Raw genomic sequence first — 24,113 nt, forward strand, 5'->3', positions numbered from 1 at the left:
GCACGTGAACATTAAATTCCTGCGAGTGTAAAGAGTTGTCTCGTCGGGTAAACCGAAATCTCTGAGCTCTTGATATCTATCTATTTTGGTTGTAATATTTAGAAAACTTTCTACATACTCCCAAACTACGTCCCGAATAATCACTAATAAAATTGTGGACCCAAGACCAAAAAATTTCGCGAACGCTGCTATTAACGCCTTCATTAATTTCTAGCATTCTGCTTTGAAAATAGGAGGAGGACCAAGAAAAATGTCAATAAAGGTGAATATGCAGCCGCATCCCCGCTTTCGTTGTTTCTGCCCGCTTTCAGTTTCTTTACTGCTGACCGTTTTCTTATTTATAATTTTTCCGTGAGCTACCACTAATACGTCTATCAATTACGATAGTGAATGAATGAGAATGTGTCTAGTGAATTTCATTTGCTGTTCAACAATACTGGTTCTCTTCATTTAATTCTGGGTTTTTCTCTGTTTTCCTTTGCTCTACATCTTGAACTTACTCAATTTTATTGCATTTACCAGTCTGAACGTCCGGCTAAAGCCGGACTTCAAACTTTCTGTGGTGTTCTTTTCGTTCTCCTTCACTCTGATCAATGAAAATCAATAGAAATGACATTTTCGGTAAAATTAGAATTGTGTTTTTCTAATAACGCTTTCTTTCATTTGATAGTTTTCTTTTCAGTTCTATTCAAACTTCAGCTTCAAATACTGTTTCGATACCAATGTAATTCAGACACAGATTGAAAGCATTACTCAAAGTACGGGGTTTTCCTCTTATTTCCCCCAACAATTATAAAGGTGCAGCGGAACATGTGCAGTGACCATGGATATGAAACTGTTGCAACGTCTCATTTACTTTTTGCGACATCCATACGAAATTAATTTTATAGCTTTCCGGCGTCAGCGCACCAATTCGACAGACACACACACACACACACACACACACACACACACACACACACACACACACACACACACACACACACACACACACACACACACACACACACACACACACACACACACACACACACACACACACACACACACACACACACACACACACACACACACACGCACACACACACACGCCCACACACACACACACACACACACACACACACACACACACACACACACACGACAGAATAACCCCGTTATTGTATATCGTGATTCTTCACAGTTAAAGTACACACAAAAAAAAACTGGAGAAGAAAAATCTGGAAGCTCCATGTCCTCAATGTTGTCTCAACATATCACTTGACTACAACTCTTCTTTGTCTTGCATAATAAAGTCGCTTTCTTTCCCTATCCTATCTTTCCAGGAAACCACATAGAAATTTTCAAAATATCAGCTGCATTGGAATTCTTAACTTCTTACGTATGGTAATTGAAAGATTACAGTTGTAGTGGATCATCAGAAAAGTAATGCAATCTTTTTCAGAGTTATATTAATTAAAGTCCGAGGTAGAACTTTGCAAGAAAGGCACTGAAAATGTACCAAAAGAAAATGAAGAAGGATTTTAGTAAATTAAAATATGTATATGGGAAGAGAAAAAAAAGATTTATTACCCTTAAAAGAAAGTAGAGGAGCATAAAATACCGTACTGTTTGCGGCATGACCCAATACTTGACATAGGAAGTCCTGGGAATCTCATATAAATTTGCGGATACGCTTTGACGATGAGACTGGTCAGTTTGTTTTCGGTTTGGAATTCAAAGAAAGTGTGGCTGGTACGATATCGAAGCATGTCAAAGAGAGGGAGGAGTTTGAGGAAATGTACACGGTATCAAGAACCTCAAGACATTTTCAGTCGTTTGATGAAAGACGAAATTGTCGAGATTTCAGATCATAAACAAATTTCTACCAAAAAGTCATTGGCAAAGCACAAAAGAACATAAATTCTATTAACAAACCAGTATTTGAAAATGTTGATTAAATATGGAGATAAAATTACCGGAAATGTGAAGATTCCAGAAAGAGAGAACACAAGAGAACATAAATTCTATTAACAAACCACTATTTGAAGATGTGGATTAAATATGAAATAAAATAGAGGAAAATAAAGAGAGAAGTTTGACATTATTCTTCTGACATTTCATACCACTGATTCCTTCATTTTTCTTTCATTTCTTGGTGATTCTTGGTCTTTCCTTCATATCCTAATCTAAACACACTACGGTTTGGCCCATCACGATGGCTTTGTTGTGCCTAATTCTGCTTCTATGTGTGTGTATGTGTGGATTAGTTGTCCTCCTCGGCGCATTCATTCATCCATTCATTGGCCAGTAATTATTCATCCAATTTTCGCCACACTTTTTTTCTTTCTCTTTTCCCCAAGACTGAGGTCCTTTTTCAGTATGTGGTATGCGTAACGTAGTCATTTATACTAATCCTGATAGATGTTTGAGTGTGCATGAATGGATTAAGAGGAGTCAAAAGCAATGGCATTAGTAGACGCCGTTGATCCTTGCCTTCCGTCTGTTTTCTCGCCTCGCGTTTTACTTTCAACTTCGGTCGAGTTGCATTCTTTGCATCGTTTTTTCCTTGATGTCCGGATCCTCTTTGAGTGGATAGGTTCAGTTCAGACAGCTCTATCTAAATATAACTCATCCGGAAATGCAAAATTATGACTTTCACCAAGTTTCAATACACAGACGAAGCTCCTGCTCACCAAGGAGGAAGAAGGAGTGTTGTGCTCAAGCGATATTGTTGTTTGGTTCCAAACATCCAAGTAAAACTATTTAAAAATTATTTTGAATAAAGCTTCTCTTTTTAGAACTTTTTTTTTGCTTTCTAAGGAATTATGGTACAGTCAATAGTCTGCCTGTGCCATGCATTTGAATATTTTAAGGAATTAAATCGTTAGGCTTCACGAGTATGAATTTTCGACGTTCTTTCAAGCACAAATATTCGAATTGGTTCACGGATAACATTATTCTCAGCATTGCCAACTTAAATTTACTTTATCTCACATTTAAATTCCACAAAGTTTTCTAAAATAGAATTGAATTGCACCATATGCTTAACAAATTGTCAGACTTAGGTTTTTTCCTTGGATGTTGGGTTTAGGTGTTTTGTATGGGACGTTGATGATAGTTAAGTCCTATTTTGGATTTTTCTTTGAACTTTTTTTCTGCTTTCGTTTGTATTTGCTCTGAAAGTTTTTTGAAATTAAGCGTTAAAACACCGCTATGTAAAAATAGTCACCCACGAAGATTTAAAATGTTCAAAATTTAACATTTTAACATTTAAAATGTTAAAATGTTGTTAAAATGTTATGTAATCTGTCTAAATCATCTGTCCACGTTCGGTTTGAGTATCTCAGATTACATCTTTCTTATCTTTTTCAATTACTGATTTTTAGTCATTAGGGTTTGTTCTTAATTTTCTATCTGATTACTTCAGACTATCCTTCATTTTTCCTGCACTTAATTTCTACGGGGTTGATGAGACGGATCAAAATTTTTCAGCGAAGATATGTGACCGATTAATATATTGGTTAGAGCGAAGCCGAATGGGGGTGGGTTAAAAAATTGGGTAAACGAAAAGCGTCATAATCTCTTTTCTGTTTGATCTTCTTCATCGATTTTTAGAAGGTTACAATTTATTTCGTCTGCGCTTCCTAATTTGTCCTCTGCCCTTTTTTCTAACCTTATCTTAAGGAGCAGGCCCCAGCCTTGTCCGAGAACAATATTTGCCCTTTTTGTTGTTTCACATGACGCTCTTAAAGGAATACTTTGGAAATGAGTCTCCTTCATTTTGTTCTTCTGGTAAAGCTGAGAGACTTTTTTCCTTGAAAACTCCATAAAATATGTATGGCAGTGATGCCAGTAACTTCTTAGAAAATGAGCTGCCTGGATCTTTTTATAGAGGAAGTAGGTGGTGTGAAGTGAATTCTCACGCATCCATCTTTGAGTCGTTGCGTCCGTGCGAATGGAAGTGTAGTTCTGGTGAGTTCCCACGTTGCAAACGCTAATTGATGTGCACCGGAAAAAGCGGCTATCGAATTAAACGGAGCCAATAAAAGGGATTTCAACGAGAATTAGTGTCAAGGACTCTGGGCGAGCTAGCTATTTAGAATGAAAAACTCTTCCACTTGGTCCGTTGGCATCAAACGGCACACCTGCAGGTGTTTTCAATAAATAAATAGATAAATAAGTAATGAGGATCGAATGCGCTGAAGGCGATACCCTAGTTGGCATCCCAATAAACTAACAACAAAAAGCGAAAAAAAACAGTTTTTCTTAGAGAAATTTTCTCCTTGCACGGATGTAAATAGTAGCTTCGAGAAGTTCTTTCCACTGCTGACTTATGTAAAATAGTAATTAGGAGATTTGTGAACTATTTCCTCAAAAATCACAGTGGGAACGCAGAACACATAATAGAAATTGGGAAGACAGATGTATCACGAATACCAGAGTGATCAATTTACCCGACGAAGCAGCGCTTGACACCCGTACCAGTTATGAAATAGATGCCAGTAAGGTGAGTTGGTGATAGAATTATGCAACAAAGCAGTTGTTTAGCCCTTGAATGTGATGATGGTGACGCCAAAAGATTTCATTTTTCTCACCTTGCATGGCTGTAAATAGTAGCTTTGTCGGGCAAACGAGCAGTCTTGTGCTTTTGATTAATTTGTTTTTTGGATTTGTAGAGGATATTGTGATTTTTCGCTATCAACGTTGAGAATTTCATTGGACGTTAGCCTAAAGTCATTGGATCGCCGTAGTTCTAGTCTGGATCGCACAGGGCTTTATTAATATATTTTATTGATTTTATTTATTAATCTTTATTGATACCAGGTTTATTGATACCATACGAAACAAATGTAAAACGTTAGAAAAATAAAATGTAATGCAACAACGTATTAGGTGCTTGACTATAAGAGGCTATTTTATTGGTTCCAGCAAAATTTAATCCTCTCCCACTGGCTTGGGAGAACACGTTCTCCTTTCAATACGTGGTTTCTCATCACATCTGGCACATTTCAGTTAGTAATCCAGTATCGATGTTGTTACTTAGAGACGTCGTGCTTGAAGCATATGGCAGTGACGGTATTGCACCTTGTGAAAGTATGAAAATGCTGAAAAGAACACTTGTTACTCGTCGACGTGCTTCTTGTTAGTGACCGCCAGCTCCATTGTGATATTTCAGTAAATCAGCAGATTTTTTCTCAATAAATCATTTTTTTTTGTCATTAGATACCAAAAAAGTGGAAAAAGAATTTGTCCAAAATTCCAACTATATATATATATATATATATATATCTTACAATATTTCGATATTTTCCAAGACTAGAAAAAGCATTCAGCACCTCGGCGATCATAAAGTTGTACGAAATTCATCCAGAAGAATCAAAACATTGATTTGATGGATCATTTAGCGCCCGCAACGTTATTCACTCATAAACCTCAAACGATTCTGAACTGAATGTGGAAGTGCTCTAGAAGCAACACTGAACATCTTAAATCTTTTATTTAAAAACTTGAAAGATTTCCTCTGTAGTGAATTTGTGTTCAAAAAGAGTTTTTTTTTTACTTCATCGGACTGAAACATTTGATCTGTTTTGAATACAATGGCAATCCTGGACCCGTTGTTGTGATCCTGGTTTTTTTCCACGAATATGTGAAAATACTCGCTAAGCACCGATTATTCATTCACAAACTTCTTTTCTTCACTATCCACTTGTTAGAGGATCACAATTTGATGTTTTGTTAAGGAGAACGTCCGCCTCCGCCTCTACGCCGGTTACGATTCTCTCAATTTATCACATAATTTCCAGTTCTACAATAATTTTCAATATTGAAACCCCACAAACGATCAGAAATTCGAAGGAAATGTCTTTTGGATATCTGTTCCAGTTGGGTTCTCACTGTTCTCTCTGTTGTACATATATTAAGGTATTTCCCTAGAAGTACATACTTAAATGAGAGGACGGGTGTAGCTCAGTTGGTAAGAGGTTCCGCTGTGAGCGCTCACTATTGATCGCTTGAAATCGCCCCAGAGATTACCAAAACTTTCATCGCCTAACAGTCAATAAATTTAGCTTAAATTTAATCTTCAATCAAATGTTTAAATAATAATTAGGTGGGTAGATAATTAGGTATTATAATTGGGTTAAATCAAGTTAGTTAGTGCAGACCTGTCTACGAGAATAAAAACACTGAGTTGACAGATCAGGTGGCCCAAGTTATTGCCTTTGTTGTGCTGGTGTATGAAGACGAATCTCTATTTTTCATTTAGTTCTTAGATGATATGAAACCTCAAGAATCATTATCCGAGGGCTGATCGGGACTTCCGAACCATCGAGCTCGGCCCGCCCATATTCTTCTGTATAAAAAGGTCGAAGCTCTTCGCTATTCCGTTCCTTTTCTATCCTTTTTGCCTTGTAGATGTACATATTTTTGCTACTGCTACTATTAGTTTAATTACACATGTTTGAGGAAATAAAGAAGTGATCTGTGACGTAGTTGAGCAAAGGAAACCCGCGTGGGATCAGGAGTCGCTCATTGAATCTCTTAGGAAGCGTTCAGAAACCTCAAACGATTCTGAATTGAGGTCGAACGCGTTGGCGTATCCCAGAACAATTTGGATCAACACCTTATACTTTTCGTTTGTCACTTTAACATATCATATCTGTTTTTGAACACAAAAACGTGCGAAAATCCTCTCTTCTGTTTCCTTCATATTATTTATTCCTATCATAATTATCCTTTTATTCAATAGATGTGTTCTGTTTATACAGGAGTTGAAAATACGATCGAAGGATGAAAAAGACATTTCTGTTCAAATCACGTCTTTCAGATGAGTTTTGAGGACTACAAATGTCTCAGAGGAAAACTTTAGCTGAAATCGTGTTGTGAGGAAACAAGGTTGTAGGATTTGTAGGATGGATAACAGGAAAAACAGTTTATAAAGAAACTAGGATTTGCGACATAGGATATGAGGGAATTATCTTCCTATCATTTTTCCCGTAGAATAGCTTAGAATAACGTTTATTTTAAAGTTGTTTTAGTTTTATTTTAGCTTAGAATTACAGAGATTATATTTCCCATAGAGCCCATGGAATCACAACATACTTATGCATCCAGTAAATAATCCGGTGGTCTTCCAGCGCTTTTCAAAATGAGAAGATAAACGAAACGCTCAAGGACCCGAAATATACTTTACGGTACTGCATACGATCCTTTTTCACCATTTCTGATGTACACTTTCAATGCTCCCTTAAAAATTCCCCTGAGGACTTTAATTTGCAATTAAAAGCGCGGCATTATTTATGGGATGAGCCAGATGAGTAGAATTAACTATTATTTTATAGGTTATGCTCTCTTTTATTGCACTACTAATCAGCCGTTCACCTCAATTAAATTCTCCATATCTTTTTTTTTAAATTTTACTTTAATAACGCCAATTCCGTTTTTAGTTCTCTCTTTACTGCCAAAAAAAGAGAATTTCGCAGAAAATTTTCCACTTAAGAAAACACTTTTCGTGCAACGAAGAAAAGAGATTTTTTGCGTTTCTTTTCTTTTGCATTTTCTTAAAAAAACACCTCTCAGTTTCAATGTCCAACGTTTCAAGCAGAAATTATCCATGGATTAATTGTGGTATTCGCAAGCTAGGCGAATTCACTCACATGTCTACCGTTTTATCACCTGCTGTTGGTGATTCGCGCGTGTTTTGTCGGCGCTTGGAAGCAGTTAGCTGCTTCCAAGCGCGCCAGCTCGTTCAGGTTCGTACTCTCCGTTCTCCGTTATCCACCTCCTCGGCCCTACATCGATGCTCCGCCCTAACAGCCCCCACATCATTGATCGGTTCATCCAGAAATCATGTCACAATCTGTCTTAGAACACCATCATGTCTACGTTCGTGCAGCACCACTGAAATTCTTTCCTTTCCTTTCCTTTTTCTAGAGATCGATCGATTTCCCTTCAACAACTCTTAACCCGGATTCTTCTGCTTGAACTCTGCCGCTCTTTAGCAGTATTTGTCGTATATGAAGCGATTAACGAATTATTTAAGATTTAAAGGACCGAAAAGAATGAATAAAATCCACGAATCCTGTTGAAATGTTGTTTAAGAATTCACTGTACAGTTCAGAAGTAAGTGAAAATCTATGACAGCCTCAGACATCCAGGAAAACCCGCAGCAAATGTTACTGCGGTAAAACAAGCGACATTTGTCACTGTCTGCAAGTGAATCGAGACAGAGCGGTTCATTCCTACTTCTCAGAAGAGAATTTTCGAATGTTCGTATGCAATGTTTCTTCTATTTGCGTGCTGGATTTTTTGCTTGTACAACTCTTTTATTTCCAGAAATCTAGCTTTTAATTTTTCGCACTCTTTTTTTTTAATTTTTTGTTCAAAAAAATCTTCCAAGTAATCTTTGTCAGAAGTTGGAGTAATTTGATAGACAATGTAATCATTTTTTATCTGTTGACTTCGTTTTGGCAGGATCTCAAGGATGATTGGTTTGGAATAAAGTAGTCAGCTTCCGTCTGAACATCCGTTTCCTGTAGCGTTTATTACATCCAATTAAACAGTACGTCCAAGAAAATTACTTTCGAAATTCTCGCGTGGACGAAGTCCCTTTCGAATGCAGATCACTACTAAGTGTATCTTTTTTTTGTAATGCTGGCGAAATAAAAGAAAAACTGCTTTATTAGTGAATGACATTTTGAAATGAACATTTGTTTGTACTTATTTTCAACTGATATTTTCATTGGATTCCAGCTAACACTGTAGCAGTTCAGAAAGTGGCGCTGTGTTACAATTGTGACTTTTACTTTGGTAGCTGAAAAATGTATCAAAGATGGAGATTATACGAACTCTAAATTCGTTTTATTGCGGTTGAAGGAACTCAGACGTGAAAAAACCTTCTTTCCTCAATCCTTTAAAGTTTGAAAATGAATTATTCTGAAATAATAGAATTATTCTGACTAAAATCAGTGTGTCATTGCTAGTCCAATTTCACTATAATTTCAATAGAATAAGATAGACAACAATTTAACTAACCACTTCAAGAGGTTTTGTAAAAGAAGAATTTTTCTTGTTACGTTCTGTCAACTAAGATTGAAAAATTAAGCCTATGTTCATATTCCTGAGTATACGTAAATGTGAAATATTGAAGAAATTCAATTATTTCGGTATTTTTTAACGTTTAATACCCATCCTATAATCTCCTTGATCTCAGTAATCTCATCCAATAATCTCCCTGATCCTTTCTGGAGGTTCATTCAGTTTTAAAAAGCAGTCAGATGTTTCGTGAGAAAAGGGCAACAGCAAGGCAAGTAGGCTGATGCTGCTGTTAGAATGCGGCTTTACCCGAGTCCCAGAAAGAATGTACTTACTAGCACGTTATAAGATCCATGAAGGCAGCGGAGAAATTTTTATGTTGAATTCTTTTGATAGTAGTCGGAATTGAGGACGAATTTTGCGAATAGAAGGATAAACCAAAATACTCCTCAGAAATCAATGAAATAGAGGCTTCAGGTGAACCTTCCGTATCAGTTCACCCGACGATGCAACTCCTTACAACCAGGTGATTGACAAGATAAAATCTAGTTAACTAGATTCCATTACTCCCAGAAATTTACGTTGCTTTATCCTGTACTTTCATCACTACTCTATTCTATCCAGCAGTTTCATTAAGTTAGGCTCATGGGTGTAAAGAGTTGCTTCGTCGGTGGAACTAAGACTTCTGATGCCTCCTCTGAGTTCTGGGTTTGCAAGAAATGCATCGCGTTTTAGCTCTTACTTGCAAATTTCTTTACGAACCCTATTTAAATATGGAGAAAATCCATCTAATACGTCATTCATTATCTTTATAGTCTATGTGCTAGGAAATTTTTGGAGTTAGGATTTCTTCACCTGTAGAAGATAGGACGTAGTTCGCAAACACCACAATGTGCAACTCATTAACAAGTCCAGGAATTTGAGACATCAGAAGCAGTGAGAACTATCAGTCCGCCGTCGACGTCGGTAAAAAAAGCGTCCGACATAATGACTGGCGTTTTCTCATAAAATCAGAGCATATGTCATGCTAGACCAGCGGATTCAATCGTCATCCCTAACTAGCAGCTCCAAAGTAGCATTTGCGAAAGTTTTCCTCATTTTTTTGAGTATGTATAAGTCAGCATCGGATGTGCTCTGACCCAGACTAATGGCTCTGGGTGTTGTGCTCTGACTAAGGTTCATAGACATTTGTGGATGGTCGCCCAGGCATCTACATTCCAGATTGAAAAAATCGAGGTTTTTTTTCGCATTTATCCTTCCGATACGAACGGGTGTGGTGTAGTGGTTAGAGTGGTTAGAGGTTACACTTCCTGCACGATCGATCGGAGGTTCGAATCCGCCCTAGTGCTCACCGAGCCTTTCATCCATCCGGGTTCGATAAATTGGTACCAGACTTGTCTGGGAGGATAAAAACACTGACTTGACACATCGGCTAGCCACCGCAAGTCATTCTATAGGCCAGTTACACGTTCGTGAACCTCAAACGATTCTGAATTGAAGTGAACGTGGTGGCGCATCCCAAGCGGATTGATAAACGCCAGACACTTTATACTATATCCTTTATTCCTTCGATTCTTTTTTGCTTGATCGTTGAGAACTTTTCCATTGAAGAATCGATACCTTGTGAGTCCTAGCTTGTTACGGACAGTCGTCTAAGCAGATTTTCAAGAAATCGTCAACTCTTGAGCCATTTCGTTACGGGTGGTGCTAACCTTTCTTTTGCATCCACTTTTTCAGACGATTCCACGCATCCTTAGAATGTTGCTAGTTCTTGGGCGACCAGGTTCTGCGTTTATATCGAACACGATCCTTTCATTCCGGATCCTTTCATTCCTGTCTCATTATCTGTGGGTCAGTTCGAGGTGGAGTCTTGAGACGACCTGCAATTGCTGTTTGACTCAGTCCCCATTCCGCCAAGCGAGCGATCGCTTCTTGATTACGACGAACCTTCATTGACCCTAGAAGAGGAGATTTCAAAAAATCAAAAAGACAACAATAGCAGAACAGTTACATCCAAAACTAAACTTTGGTCCAGAAAAAAAAACAAAAAAAAAAGAAACATATCCATACTTCCTGCGAATGTCTTTTTTATTACCAGAGAATTTCACGCAGATTACTTCTCTGAAACTGTGATAATGAAATGATTTAATATGGGATACACGGATTGCTTTCTGAGCCTTAAGCCAGAAATCTTAAAAAAAAATGTCTCAGAGTTAAGTAATGGACTGGAGACTCGGCGAAAGAATGTGAAAGCTTTTTTTTCCTATTTTTTACTTCCACAAAGACTCCATTGTTCTACATAGTGGTTCTTCGAACGCACTTCGGGTCCCGTGAAGTTCGCCCGTCGCGCCGAACTTTTCATCTGGATGACCATAGAGTTTCTGTGCTGAATTCTCGATTCTGTTGTTGAAATTCTATTCATATGGAAAAGTACATTCTCGTAAATTGTGAAGTGTTTACAGAGAATAGGGTTAAGGACTATGTTTCCAAATCTTCGAGGAGCCTCCTACGTGATAATCCTCGAGTCTGCTTCTTTTCTTGTTAACTCTCGGCTTAAATATCATATATTAGTTTTTTTAAACTTATTTAAACTTTAAAAACTTCAAATTCAATAAAAATCTTGAACTAGCGTATTTGGAGGAGAAAGGAAAGCAAGGCCTTCTTTACACTTGTCAACATTTGATTAATATTGGATCTTTGGCTTTGGTGGGTGGATGCTGTGAAATTAATTTTTCTAATTGAAGCCGACTATTTTCTTGTTCTTATACTTTATCAATTTTTACTCACTTTCAAGTGTCTGCTTGAAACGTCATGTTCAAAACCAGCAGTGTTCCGTATTCGACACTAGATTGAAGATGCAGTTATTTAGTAAAAGCTATAGAAAAAAAATAGTTTTGATGTTTTTCCCGGGGCTACTCGATGTCTGCCAAAGCCGGAGGCGCCTTGTTATGCTGGTTTTGATGGGCATGCTTTGATGTTTTTTAATTTGCGGCGAAGGAAAACATTATTATCTTCCTAATAGCTTGGCCTGCGCTCAATAATCGTTCAATTCAGCATTTTTGAGCAGCATTTTTGAATAATATATGAATAATATGGGTGAAAACGAGCTACATAAGAAAGGACTATAATTGATTTTATCCAATATATATTTTTTATTTAGATCGAATTCCTTAAGCTATTCTGAAGTGTTCGCCGCGGTTGACACTAGAAATACATGTGCATCTTTTTTTTTGATTCAGCATATACTTTTCTTTTCCAACAATTGTAAAACCAATCAGTCTTCTCCTAGGAATTCATAGAATTTCTCTTTTTTCCCGTAACTTGTCTTTCTACATTTTAACATTGTTGATTGTGTCAGTGATTTGTGATCATTCTGATGTTGCTTTACGAATGCAAGCTGTTCAGACTAAAGTAGAACTCCATCTACTTTGAAATGTTGCTCGCTCGGTTCCATTTTCTGGGAAAATCCATAAGGTACTGCATACTTAAGATACTCTAAGCTGCGAAGGGAACGCTTAGGAAAGGGGACGACTTAAAGCTAATTTTAAAGAGATTTTGTGGAATTTTATAGATGTTTTAGATGACGTATAGCCACCAAAGTTAGCATTTCGCTTCAATATTCAACATTTTCCTTTATTGCTTTTAAATTTTGTTACATTCTTCTATTATGATCTCCTGACTAAGCCACGTTGGAAACTAGTCGCTACTACTAGAAGCTTTTCTGCTTCCTTTTCCCTTTCTTCAGCAGATTGAAGCTTGTCACTTGAAAAGCGTAGGAAAAAAAAACCTAATTGAATCCTCTATAGCACGATTTCTATGAAAAATTGAGCGGAAAACGCTTGTTAAATGGACTTCGATGCTTTGCGGAAATCTAGGAGCACCGGAGCGCGGAAATTGCGAAAAACTTACTTGAACTGGTGCCGTTAACACTGTTTTCAGGCTTAGTTCACTGTCTTATGTCCCGAAAACAGCGGTAACGACACATGTGCTTTATTTATTTATTTATTCATTTGAAAATATTTCTAAGTGAAGAATAAAACAAAAAAAGAACAAGAAAGACAAAACTCACTGGGATTTTGCTTATGTTTTGTACAACTGCGTTGGTCCTTGATAGCACATTATGTGGTGATCATTTTCCTGCTACAAAAGGTGAGGAATCCTCATCTTTACTCTTTTCTTTTTCTCTTTCTTTCTTTTCTCTTTTCTTTTTTCGATCTTTGGAATCTTATCCCAAACCGAGAAAGCCCAAGGTTTCGATGACCCAAGAAAGCCAAGAACTCTCAATCCAGAACGGACGAGGTTATTAGGATACCAAATTTTATTTAAAAATAATAGCTATATTCAACGTATTTTTATGTTTACCATTCGCATATTTTTCATATTTTATTTTATTTTATTTTATGTTTTTCATATTTTTTAAAATTAAATTTACGTATTTAGAGTATATTTTTTGTGAAAGAAGAAGTTCCTTCTAACAAAAATTCCGGGAAAAGCTGCACTTCAATCGGAGGATTTCAAAAAAGTGAAGCAAATCTTAAGAGATTTCTTTTTTTGTACTTTGTATACGGATCCAACATTTCCAATGTAGAAATACGGAGGGTTTGAAACGTTCCTGTATTTCTGTGTATTGATTCATTCCACTTTACAACAGTCAACTTAATTCCTCATAAATTTCCCGTTCGTATAGATTGAGCGAAGTCATCTCACAAAAAAGTATAACAGCTGCTTTGTGTTGCCTATGCGATTCTGTATTTCTCGCTCGTTCTCTTAGGAATTCGTATGTAACACCGAACACATTGCGATAACAGTTGAGGAGAGGTGTTTGTTCGAAGGTTGCATTCCATAAAACTGACGATATCTGGATTTTTCCACGATTTTCTTCCCACGGGCAAACGGTGAAGATCACAAGACCACAAACGCGATCACCTCTCAATTCCACCTAATCAATGAACAGTTAATGCGCCGTTCACATTGTCCCTAGTGCTTGCTGACGGTAAATGAGTGGTGCCTGCGCACATATACGTGACACGTTACCAGGTGCATCGTAGGAAAATTTGATCGATATTGAAGTTTCACGCTATTTTTCAGGGTGATTAGAGGGAAATGAGCATGATTATGGTCATAGACGTGACCTCCACCTTTAACCCTATCTTTTCTTGAACGGGTTTGCAAAATGACTCAATTTCGCTGAATGTTGTCTTTGACTGTGCTTCAAATTTTTTTTCCGATGTTTCTTGGTTACATCTTAGTTGAGGCACTGGTGACGCCATTTTTCTTTTTTTTTTGAAGAATATTTGCTTTGTATTCACCGCATTTTAGATAGGTTGATTAACGTCAGCACTCTCCTTTTTATATCATTTGTTCCTGCTGTGCATTGAAGGCATTACCCCACGAATCTGAGGTGGTGCAGATTTCAGGTGGAGTATTCTTAAAAGGGATAGTAGATTATGAAGAGAAGGGTAATTCCGTCCATTTCTTCCTAATTGCTGTAAAAAAACGGCCCAGAAGATGCGGCGCCGCAAAAGGCTGGCGCGCTCCAGTCGAACTCCTTGTAGAAAAAAATGCGCCAGAATGCCCGAAGCCATATCTTCCGGGCTGTTTTCTACGGCAATTAGGAAAAAAATGACGGAATCATCCTTCTCTCCTTAATCTACGATCCCGTATACGAATACTCCACCTGAAATCCGTACCACCTCAGATTCGTGGGGTGATGCCTTTTAATATAGCATCGCCGTAGGGTTATATTCGTAAACAACTCCAAGAATTCCTAAACGGCTCGCGCTCCTCTGTACATGGACGATGACGTCGACGAGCTGGGATGTGAATGTGCCGCGCCTGAATGAACTTGAATAAGGTCGAAAAATATGTGCGTTACGTCATCAAACGATCATACTAATAGGTTAGAGGCGACCGAAGGAAAAAGAACCCTCTATAATGGATTAGATGATGGCATTCGCGTGACGCATGTATGTTATTAAAATTTTAAGGATTTTCTCTGTTCGTCCTAATGTCAAAGGAATTTCCGTGGGGGGAAATGTACTTTGAAAGATGTATTGGAATATTTCATCTTCAGTGAAAGTAATTAAGTTTTCAAAATTCCTGCATTCCTTTTCGCCTCCTCCTACAGAGTCGAAAAAAATTTCCGTTGAAAATGTAATTCGAAAGAGTGCATGCGAAATATTTTAACCCAAGCATGTCAGTACTTACTTGTTCAAATAAAAAAGGCTTTACCTTTTTTTTCAAAGTTAATTTCCCTCGTTTATATTTGAATTCTTTTTTCCCAATCCATTGTTATTTGGATTTGTGAGGAGAGTAGACTCGTCACCACTACCTATTAGAATTTTTTTCTTTATGGAAATTATTCTACTGAGCCACCACTTTGTTGTAATCCTTAAAGGCATCACTCCACGAATCTGAGGTGGTATGGATTTCAGGTGGAGTATTCGTATGTGGGATAGTAGATTATGGAGAGGAGGGTGATTCCGTCCATTTCTTGCTAATTGGCGTAAAAAAAACGGCCCGGAAGATGCGGCGCGTGCACAAGGCTGGCGCGCTCCAATCGAACTCGTTTTTTTTACGGTAATTGGGAGGAAATGGACGGAATCACAGTTCTCTCCATAACTTACTATCTTTTGTAAGAATACTCCATCTGAAATCTGCACCACCTCCGATTCGTGGGGTGATGCCTTTAAGACTTAAAAGCCAGACGTTTTTTTTTCGATGAGTCTCATGCTGTAACTTTGATTGATTTCTGAGGATTGACTCATCTTTGTTACACCAATAGAATAGAAAGAAATCCTCAACAACTCCTCTCAGTAACTTCTATGCATTCTCCTTAATACCTCAGCCGATGACTCCCTATCTCTAGGGTTTGAGGACGCCATTTTCCTACTGTAGTGCTTATACAAAAACTAAAATATTCTTTTACTGTTGCTTTTTGGAAGCATATAGGATGATTATATGGATTCGCCATCAAATTACACTTACGGAGCAATATTTACGTGTTCTAGGTGTTTCCTTTCATGCAACGAATCGAAAAATTTCAATTATGTTTCCATCCACTAATTCTTAGTGGATGGAAACAAAAGGGCGGGTATAGCCCAGTCTGTAAGAGGTCCGCAGTATGTAGTCGCATTGTCGAGAGTTCGATTCTCCCCTAGTGCTCACCAAGCCTTTGATCCCTCCGGGGTCGATAAATTGGTAGCACACCTGTCTGGGAGGATAAAAACACTGACCTGACACATCGGTTAGCCTCCGCAAGGCATTCTATAGGCTAGCAAGCGTTCCAAAACCTCAGCGATTACGAATTCCGGTAAAACTCGTTGGCGCATCCCAGTGGATTGATACGCCAGTGACTTTCTCCTGTCTTTAATTCTTGGAATAGTTCTATCTCCGGTTTTCTTGCGTTATCCTTAACTTTCTTTTGTGGCAGGGGCAAAATGGTTGACAGAAAGTAAAAGCGAAAAATAAGTTCATTGATTAGTCCGCTTGGGATGCCGCTAACATTTTCAGCTTCAGTTCTGAATCGTTTGAGGTTTACGTGGACTATGCGACCATTAAAATGACTTGCATTGGTGGGGGAGGAGGAGGGGAGGGGCTAATCAATAAATGCTAATAATAAATAATCAATAATAATAATAATCTGAAATGTTCTAAAACAAATCTTGCTAGGATTTATCGACTCCGGAGGGGGAATGTTTGATTAGCTTGGGGCAATTTCAAACTAACTACCATACAATCTCAAAGAAATCTATCAGCGCTGCGTATCTCACGCTATAACCTGCTTGTGCTTTATTTGAAAACCACCGTATACTCGTGCGTAGGTGGCAGAGCGTTTGGTGAACTGTTTAAAAAAGTTCGTATATTGTTTACTTGGAAGACCAGCGCTCCTATACGACTGTTTGGAGATGGAGTTTCTGGAATTTTTTACGATCACATAATGATCTACTTTATGATCTACTCATCAGTACGTTCTCGAAAGACGTTAATCTTTTGTTTTGACATCTTGAAAGCGGATATGATTTGTTTTTTAGACAAGTCGTTGAGAGACGCCAACTGCTTTCACACATTCTTTACGCATAAGACAGATTTTCGATGTGTTATTTGGCTTCGTTTTTCAACTTTTTCTCTTGTTGCCCCTCTCTGCTCCTCATTTACCTCCTCGTTCTTTTCTCGTTTAATGAGGATAATAGATATTACGATGATATTAGCATGTGTTTTTTTCGCGCAGAAAAAGAATCATGGAACATATCACAAGTTTTCATAGGGTTTTTTTAGGAGATTTTTCGATCTAATTGATCTACTAACTTTCATAACTTAACAATGTTGTACTTGATTGTTTCGACAATTCTATCAATCGATTTTTTTGCGTATTGATCTCTGTTGATTTCTCCTTAAATTTGACACACGGTTACTCATATCTCACTCATATCTGTTCTTTTTAGTAGGTTATTCATCAAACAAGATATTTTTCATTGATCTGTCCTCTAAAATTCTGCAACAAGAAATCCAGAATAATCCAGGAGGTCAGTCGGACAAGAAGAAGTAGGTTGAACTATTTTTTAAAATATATTTCTGAGTAGTTTTAATTTAAAAAACGAAGGAAATGCATTTATTATGGGTCTTGATTCCATCATCAAAGAAATCATTAGGTCAAAAACTGCTCAGATGAGGTCACTAAGCTCACGTCCATATTTTTGAATTTAGGAGAAGAAATATAAATTTTTGTATATTCACCAGTTATTAACTTATGCAAATGAGAGAAAATTCTTGTGATTTAAGCGAAAATGCTAGTATTGTGAGAAAATACAGTCCTCTCATTGATGTCCTTCCTTTTTTTTCAAACGATGTTCCAGAAAAATCAAAAAATATTTCAAAATTTTTGAAGAATTGAAAGTCTACATATGGCCGAGCACATTCGTCACTCATTTCAATTTTCAATGACCTAGACCTAAGATTTCAGCACTGATCTCTTCTCCTAAACTGAGTGACTTCAGACTTTTTAAATTTTGAAAAGTAAAAAAAAATATCCCAAGCCCTGCGTGTGGGTTTAAAATAGATCTATTTGTAGTTTTCAAGAAATTTTCTCCAATTACTTCTCTAATTCTTCTTTGGTGCTGTGATTTTTTAAATCATTAAATTAATTAAATAATAAATAATTTCGAATGTCACAGTAGGGAGGAGGACAACACTTATGGGTTTGTTCTCACCCTAGTAAAGTGGTCAAGTTGACCATCACTATAAAAATTGAAGAATAGAATAGAATAAAATAAAAAATAAGAATTTTCAGGCTCACTTTCGATACGTCCACGACGATGACGTCATCGTACAGTACGACCGTGCCTCTATTTCTATCGTTGATTCAAATCAGTATTCAATCACAATGGACGTCCGGGCAGTATCCGGATTTACGGGGACCTACCGTAGGACAGTGTGCAGCCGTATTACCACGAAATAAACAACATATGTATATTTGCGACCCGGATCGGATATTGAACAATACTCAAGGTGGGGTGTAATAATATTTTTCCGCATCTCACAAGCGCACGTGATTCGTGTGATTCTCATCACAAATCCCCGTACACTATGATCCACTAATTGTTACAAATGTACTTTTTTGTGTCAGATAAACAAGAAGTTTTTTGATCGACCAAATTCCTGAGTGGAGCGTACTTTATGTGCGGAAGTCACGAAAAAGCGCATAAATCTAGGGAAAATGCGGAAAAACAACATTTTTGTGAAGTAATAGTTATTAAAAAAAAGAATTTTTGCTAAGAAAAACATCAATGTGTGGTATATTTTTGGGAATTCTTCGCCACCCCCGTAAGAACACAATTATGTAAATTTTTTTTCGAAGCTTTCGTTCATCGACTTAAAGTTGTTGACTTTCGTTGCGTTCGAAGAGCAATGATAATCCAGGGGAATCTCCTTCGAATACTTCCTGGATCAGAAAGAACGGACTAATAGCTATTATTTTCCACTCAACAGTGCAGAGTTTCGTTCCTACATATTGAACTTCGCACTCCTAGAAAGATTTAAACAAATATAAATAAATAAATAAATAAATAAATAATCAAATAAATATGGATTGGCACAGTTATTTGGAAAGATTTTCTAGGCAGCTATTCCGACATGGTAGCAACTTCAAAGAGCCTCAGAAATTTTCGATAATCCTGGTTCATTTTTTTTGCCATATTTATTTATTTGTAAACAACAAAAGAAAACGGGACATAAGTGGAAAAAAAGAAAAACAGAAATAACCACAGTTAAGCTCAAACTTTACAACTTCTATTTTTTAAATTAGTGAGTGCAATTTGGGGAAGAAACTTCTCGTCCGAATATTTGGAACCCTCTCTCACGAACAGTTGTGGTCCTAGCCATTAGAGGCGGGATTCAATGTTTTATAGGCAAATTATGGCGTTTATTTATTCTATTTATATTTATTTATTTATTTATTAGCCGTTTTATAGGGATGGATTGCTCCATGATTTGAGTACTGTAACTCTTAATTTAACTTGCTGTAACTCTTAAAAGTTTTTTTTCAGCGATGTCATTGAATAAACAACTTCACGATCTTGCGGTAGGAACACCATGTCATTGTCAACGACGATCTCAATGTACAACGGGAATGCCAGGTAGGTCGACCGACCCGTACAGTTCTTCTTCTATGAGCCATTCGTATGTCACCAAGATCGCCATGTTTCAGGCACCGAAACCGAAGGTTTCCATGGATTTGTCGTTTCGGTAGCGATTGTACAAAACCTTCAAATGCAAATCCATTCACCAAGTGAAGCGTACGTTAATTTTTTCATCATGGTTAAATGGTTAGGCTCTTTTTCTTTTTATTATTCTTAGTATTATTCGTTTTCGAGCGCTCAGAAACTATTCGTTCAGGGTAACTCAATTTTTGATTCAGTTTCTTTTTCTTTGCCCTTAAATTTTCCTTCAAAAGTGATATCAAGGCGTCTTCCCAGTATAATATATTCCTTCACAAGTACAAAGCTTCTGCTGACTTGCTTCCATTTCTTTTATTTCCTCCTCTTTCAAAGCAGAAAATCTTTCCTGCAATAAGTTGTAGTTGTAGTTTTTCAGTTGTGTTTCGGTAGGGATGTGATCGCATCAGAAGAAATTCCAGAGATATCCAAGGGAGAAAAAAGGGAGTTGAACAAAAAACATGATTTTCTCCTATGAAAAAGCGTAGCCGCTAAAAAATAACACCGAAAAAAAAGAAGAATGATCAGAAATAAATCTTCGAAAGGACTTGAACTTTAGAATAGTGGGGTTAGAGAGATTTTTTTTTTGCAAATTTTTGTTGTTACAAGTAGAGGTGTACGAGGACACATATTAACTATCACATAATATTAACTGCCTTTATCAGAATCTTTAGTCAGTTATACGGTTTTTGAAAGCGTTAGTAACTGACTGTGAATCTGAGACAAATTTTAGCTAATTGAACCCGTCAGCCCTTCATTTTCATATGTTTATCAGAACTTTCACGAAATTTTATGTTACATCAGCAGTAATGCAAAGTTCGATTATGTCAATTTTGAAAAAAAAAATCCGTAATCTACTACCCAAACTGTTTCTGTTTTCTCTTTGATATGCCTCACTTTTAGACAGTTAACGGAAAGAGCAGAAGCATTCTGTCGAGCGCTCGAGGGTCGATGGGCACTTGGCGATTGTGGGAACTCAGTGATTGTGTTCGTCTGGGAGCACTACAAGAAAGTTAGTTTTTAAGTTGTGAAAAAAAACCAAAAGGATAAAGGAGGATAAGGTAAAGGATACGCTTTATGTTAAATAAGTAGGATTAAAGATCGAAGGATGCTCAGTTTAAATACTGTAACGAAAGAAATCAATACTAGAATAGAAATAGAAAGAAACTTTTCTTAAAGGTACAAATTTCTTCCAGATTACAATTTTATATAGTTCAAAAGTGAGGATAACCCAAAAACAGTGCCCGTCATTCATTTGTTATCGGTTGTCAATATTTGAATTCGTCAATTTTTGCAACTGTCAATTTTTTGTTTGAAATAACACGAGAACTTCTCTTTTCCCATTCACTTCTTTGAGCCGAAACGGTTAAGAAAATCCTATACTTGGCGCTATTCTTTATCGTTTCACCTATTGAAAAAAAATAAAAATTGAACAGAATAAAAGAAGAAAAGTCAATGCAGAATAAAACAAAATTCAAAAAAAAATCTTCTGCTAACCCTATCCATAAAATGTATGATGTTTCAATAAGAATATTAAATATTTCCAGATGATCATATGGCCAGCTCGATTAGCCGAAAAATACGTGACAGTCGAGGAACGAAAGAACATACTACACAAGGTTTGTTCTATGTCCAGAGGAAATATTAGGCGTTTTCCGGAATTCATCCTAATTTACAAGCAGAACGTGTGCCCGTCTATTATTTTTATCTCGAAAATTTCTTGTTATTCTTATTTTTTGTCTATTTATTGACCCATCATCTTTCCACATATACTTTCTAGGTGAACGATCTCGCACAAACGGACCAATGGTACGCTGCCTTGTCACAGGTTATAGGTGAGCAGCTTACCGTACTCATTACTTTTATGGACTTTACTTTTCTAAACTTAGTTACTTACTACTTTTATGGATTCTGAAATGTTCTACTATGTAATATAAAGAGAACACGATACATCGTCGTACCTCCTGGAACCCAATAATGTATGTGTTAGGATCCCTTCTAAAAGGCACAGGACATTGTTTAGTAATGGATTCTGACACTACTTTAACAATATTTCCGGAAGAAAAGATTCCCGGAACTGTAACCATTGAACTAGCCATCAGGAGACATTATTCCTTTTCAGGTGTTCGCCTTTTTTGAGATAAAACCAATCAATTCTTTTCAATTCGGTTACGAAAAATGCTGTTCCTATCGTTTCAACAGTCAATTTGGAGAAAGAAGGCGAAGATGTGAAAAATAAGAATAGTTTTCTGTAAATTACGAAAATGCTCCTTTAATGGTTGCAGAACTGGTCACGCATGCATCTTCTCTCATTCTGATTAATAGACTGATTCGTCCTTAATGTCTACAATAAGAAGAGCAGTTAAAGGAAACACCCGACGAATCTGAGGTGGTACGGATTTCAAGTGGAGTATTCGTATACGGGATCGTAGATTGTGGAGAGGAGGGTGATTCCGTCTATTTCTCTCTGTATCAGTGGAAACGGACATCATCAATTGCAGCGCGTCACCTTTGCGCCACCCTCGCCTGCGATTTGCCCGAATGGGTTTTCGACGAATCGCAGGCAGGGCGGGGTTGGGCGGAGCGCAAACGTTGCGCATTGTAACATAAGCCGTCATAAGAAACAGCATTCTGGGGTCGTCCATTTCTACTGATACAGGAAGAAATGGACGGAATCATCCCCACTCCAGAACCTACGATCCCGTATACGAATACTCCACCTAAAATCCGTACCACCTCAGATTCGTGGGGTGATGCCTTTAATCGAAAGGAGGAAGGATTCATAGCCGTCCGTTATCAATGACCTTCCGTGTTATGTTGCTGCTTGTATCGTATCAGCAGATGTTTGCTATTCCCTTGAGTAGTAGCTTCAAATAGACATATAATTTAAATTATAAAATTATTTTATCTCTGAATTTTCGTGGATTTCATCGCGAAAATTTCAGGAGAACTATTACGAGAATTGAACGGCGAGGAAAGCGGTAAAGTAGACACTGGGACCTTATCACTTGTAGTTGCCGTCGGTCTCGCAGTTTTACTAACGATGTTAATAACATGTGAGTTTTATTTTAGTTTTGTACTTCTTCGTATAAAGGACACAATCGTTATCGATTTGATTCTCAAAAATTCTTCGTTTCTTGTACGGAGAGTTTTTCAATGGTTTAAACGGTGACATCGATCTACCCTGTCATTCTACCCTTCTCTCCTGCTTCATATTCATCCTCTTCCATCTTTTTTACACAGCTAGCTATGTCACTTGATGACGTCGATCACGAAAGAAAATAAAAGCTGCCCCATATTGTGGTGCGGAGTTATTTGTCAGCCTCATGTACTTAGAATTCGCTATTTTCTTTTACCATATCCCCTATCTTTTTTCTTTTATTTAAATTTTTCATATATATATATATATATATATATATATATATATATATTATTCCCTTATTCCATTCTCCATTTGTTCTCGTAAGTTTTATAATTTGGATAAACAAATATTTACTTTATGTATATTATACACTTTATGTATGTACTTTATGTATATTATTTATGTATATTATATGTATCCGAATACGTAAATATACATAAATATATTTATTATATATTTATGTATATTTACGTATTCGGACAAGAATTCTTTGGAATTTCCATTGTGGAAATCCACATATTAAAACTATTTCGTAGAATTTTCATGTAGCTGATCTCACAAGATTTTTCGCCTTCTATATTTTTCGCCATCAATTTTATCCATTTTATTAAATTTTGTGGGCTGAACCCTTGCGTTTTACTCCTCTCATTCCCTGCTAACGATATCGATTAGCTAGTGGCCATCAGATTGTAGTAAAAGACGTTAAATTAAGTATACTACGCAGTATACGTAAGAAGATGTTTTAAAAATGTTAAAAATTTCCCGGGAACGGCTTCGTGACGCCTCACGTCGCCGGTGCCACTACGTTTCACTGCAGTAAACGTGACGCAAGTGGTCGTAGGGAAATGCTGCCAGTATTTTCGAGAGCAAATCCTAAGCTGCAATCTTCGTATATTTATACCTATTATCGTATATGATCTTCGTATTTATTATTATTATTATTATCTCATTTACATATTTATCTTCGTATATGATTATTTACCAGAATGATCATTTGAATCATTTAAATTAAAGTCAAAAATAAAGGAATGATTATTAATTACTTTATTATTGATTTTTTTCGCTTTTGTATTCAGGCTGCGTATGTGCGTTTCGATGCTGTGGCAACTTACGGAGCGAGGATCGACCGCGGCCGGTTCGTCGAGCTGTTGAGCGAGTAGATAGCTTACGGGAAACCGTACTCAGAAGAGGATCACAGCTTCGGAGGTTCAAACCTACATATTTGAATCCATGCTTTGCAATCA

The 24,113-nt window shown here is 37.1% G+C and overlaps 1 protein-coding gene across 3 annotated transcripts in view; it reads left to right on the forward strand.

Moving 5' to 3' along the window:
• Positions 1-5,012: 5,012 nt before the first annotated feature.
• Positions 5,013-24,113, forward strand: part of RB195_008929 (uncharacterized protein) — a gene marked incomplete at both ends in the record, with an annotated part of 34,555 nt that continues 15,454 nt past the window's right edge. For 2 of the 3 annotated variants that reach the window (XM_064195680.1, XM_064195681.1), the window contains 10 exons: positions 13,098-13,164; positions 17,460-17,559; positions 18,305-18,522; positions 19,560-19,649; positions 19,721-19,808; positions 20,631-20,739; positions 21,275-21,346; positions 21,508-21,562; positions 22,673-22,783; positions 23,946-24,075. In XM_064195680.1, coding sequence (XP_064046824.1) covers positions 13,098-13,164; positions 17,460-17,559; positions 18,305-18,522; positions 19,560-19,649; positions 19,721-19,808; positions 20,631-20,739; positions 21,275-21,346; positions 21,508-21,562; positions 22,673-22,783; positions 23,946-24,075 — 1,040 coding nt within the window. Of the gene's footprint in view, positions 5,125-13,097; positions 13,165-17,459; positions 17,560-18,304; positions 18,523-19,559; positions 19,650-19,720; positions 19,809-20,630; positions 20,740-21,274; positions 21,347-21,507; positions 21,563-22,672; positions 22,784-23,945; positions 24,076-24,113 lie in introns of those variants that run through there. The other variant, XM_064195678.1, reaches the window with a different exon arrangement.

The sequence above is a fragment of the Necator americanus genome, chromosome III, assembly GCF_031761385.1.
Source record: "Necator americanus strain Aroian chromosome III, whole genome shotgun sequence".
Lineage (NCBI taxonomy): Eukaryota > Metazoa > Nematoda > Chromadorea > Rhabditida > Ancylostomatidae > Necator > Necator americanus.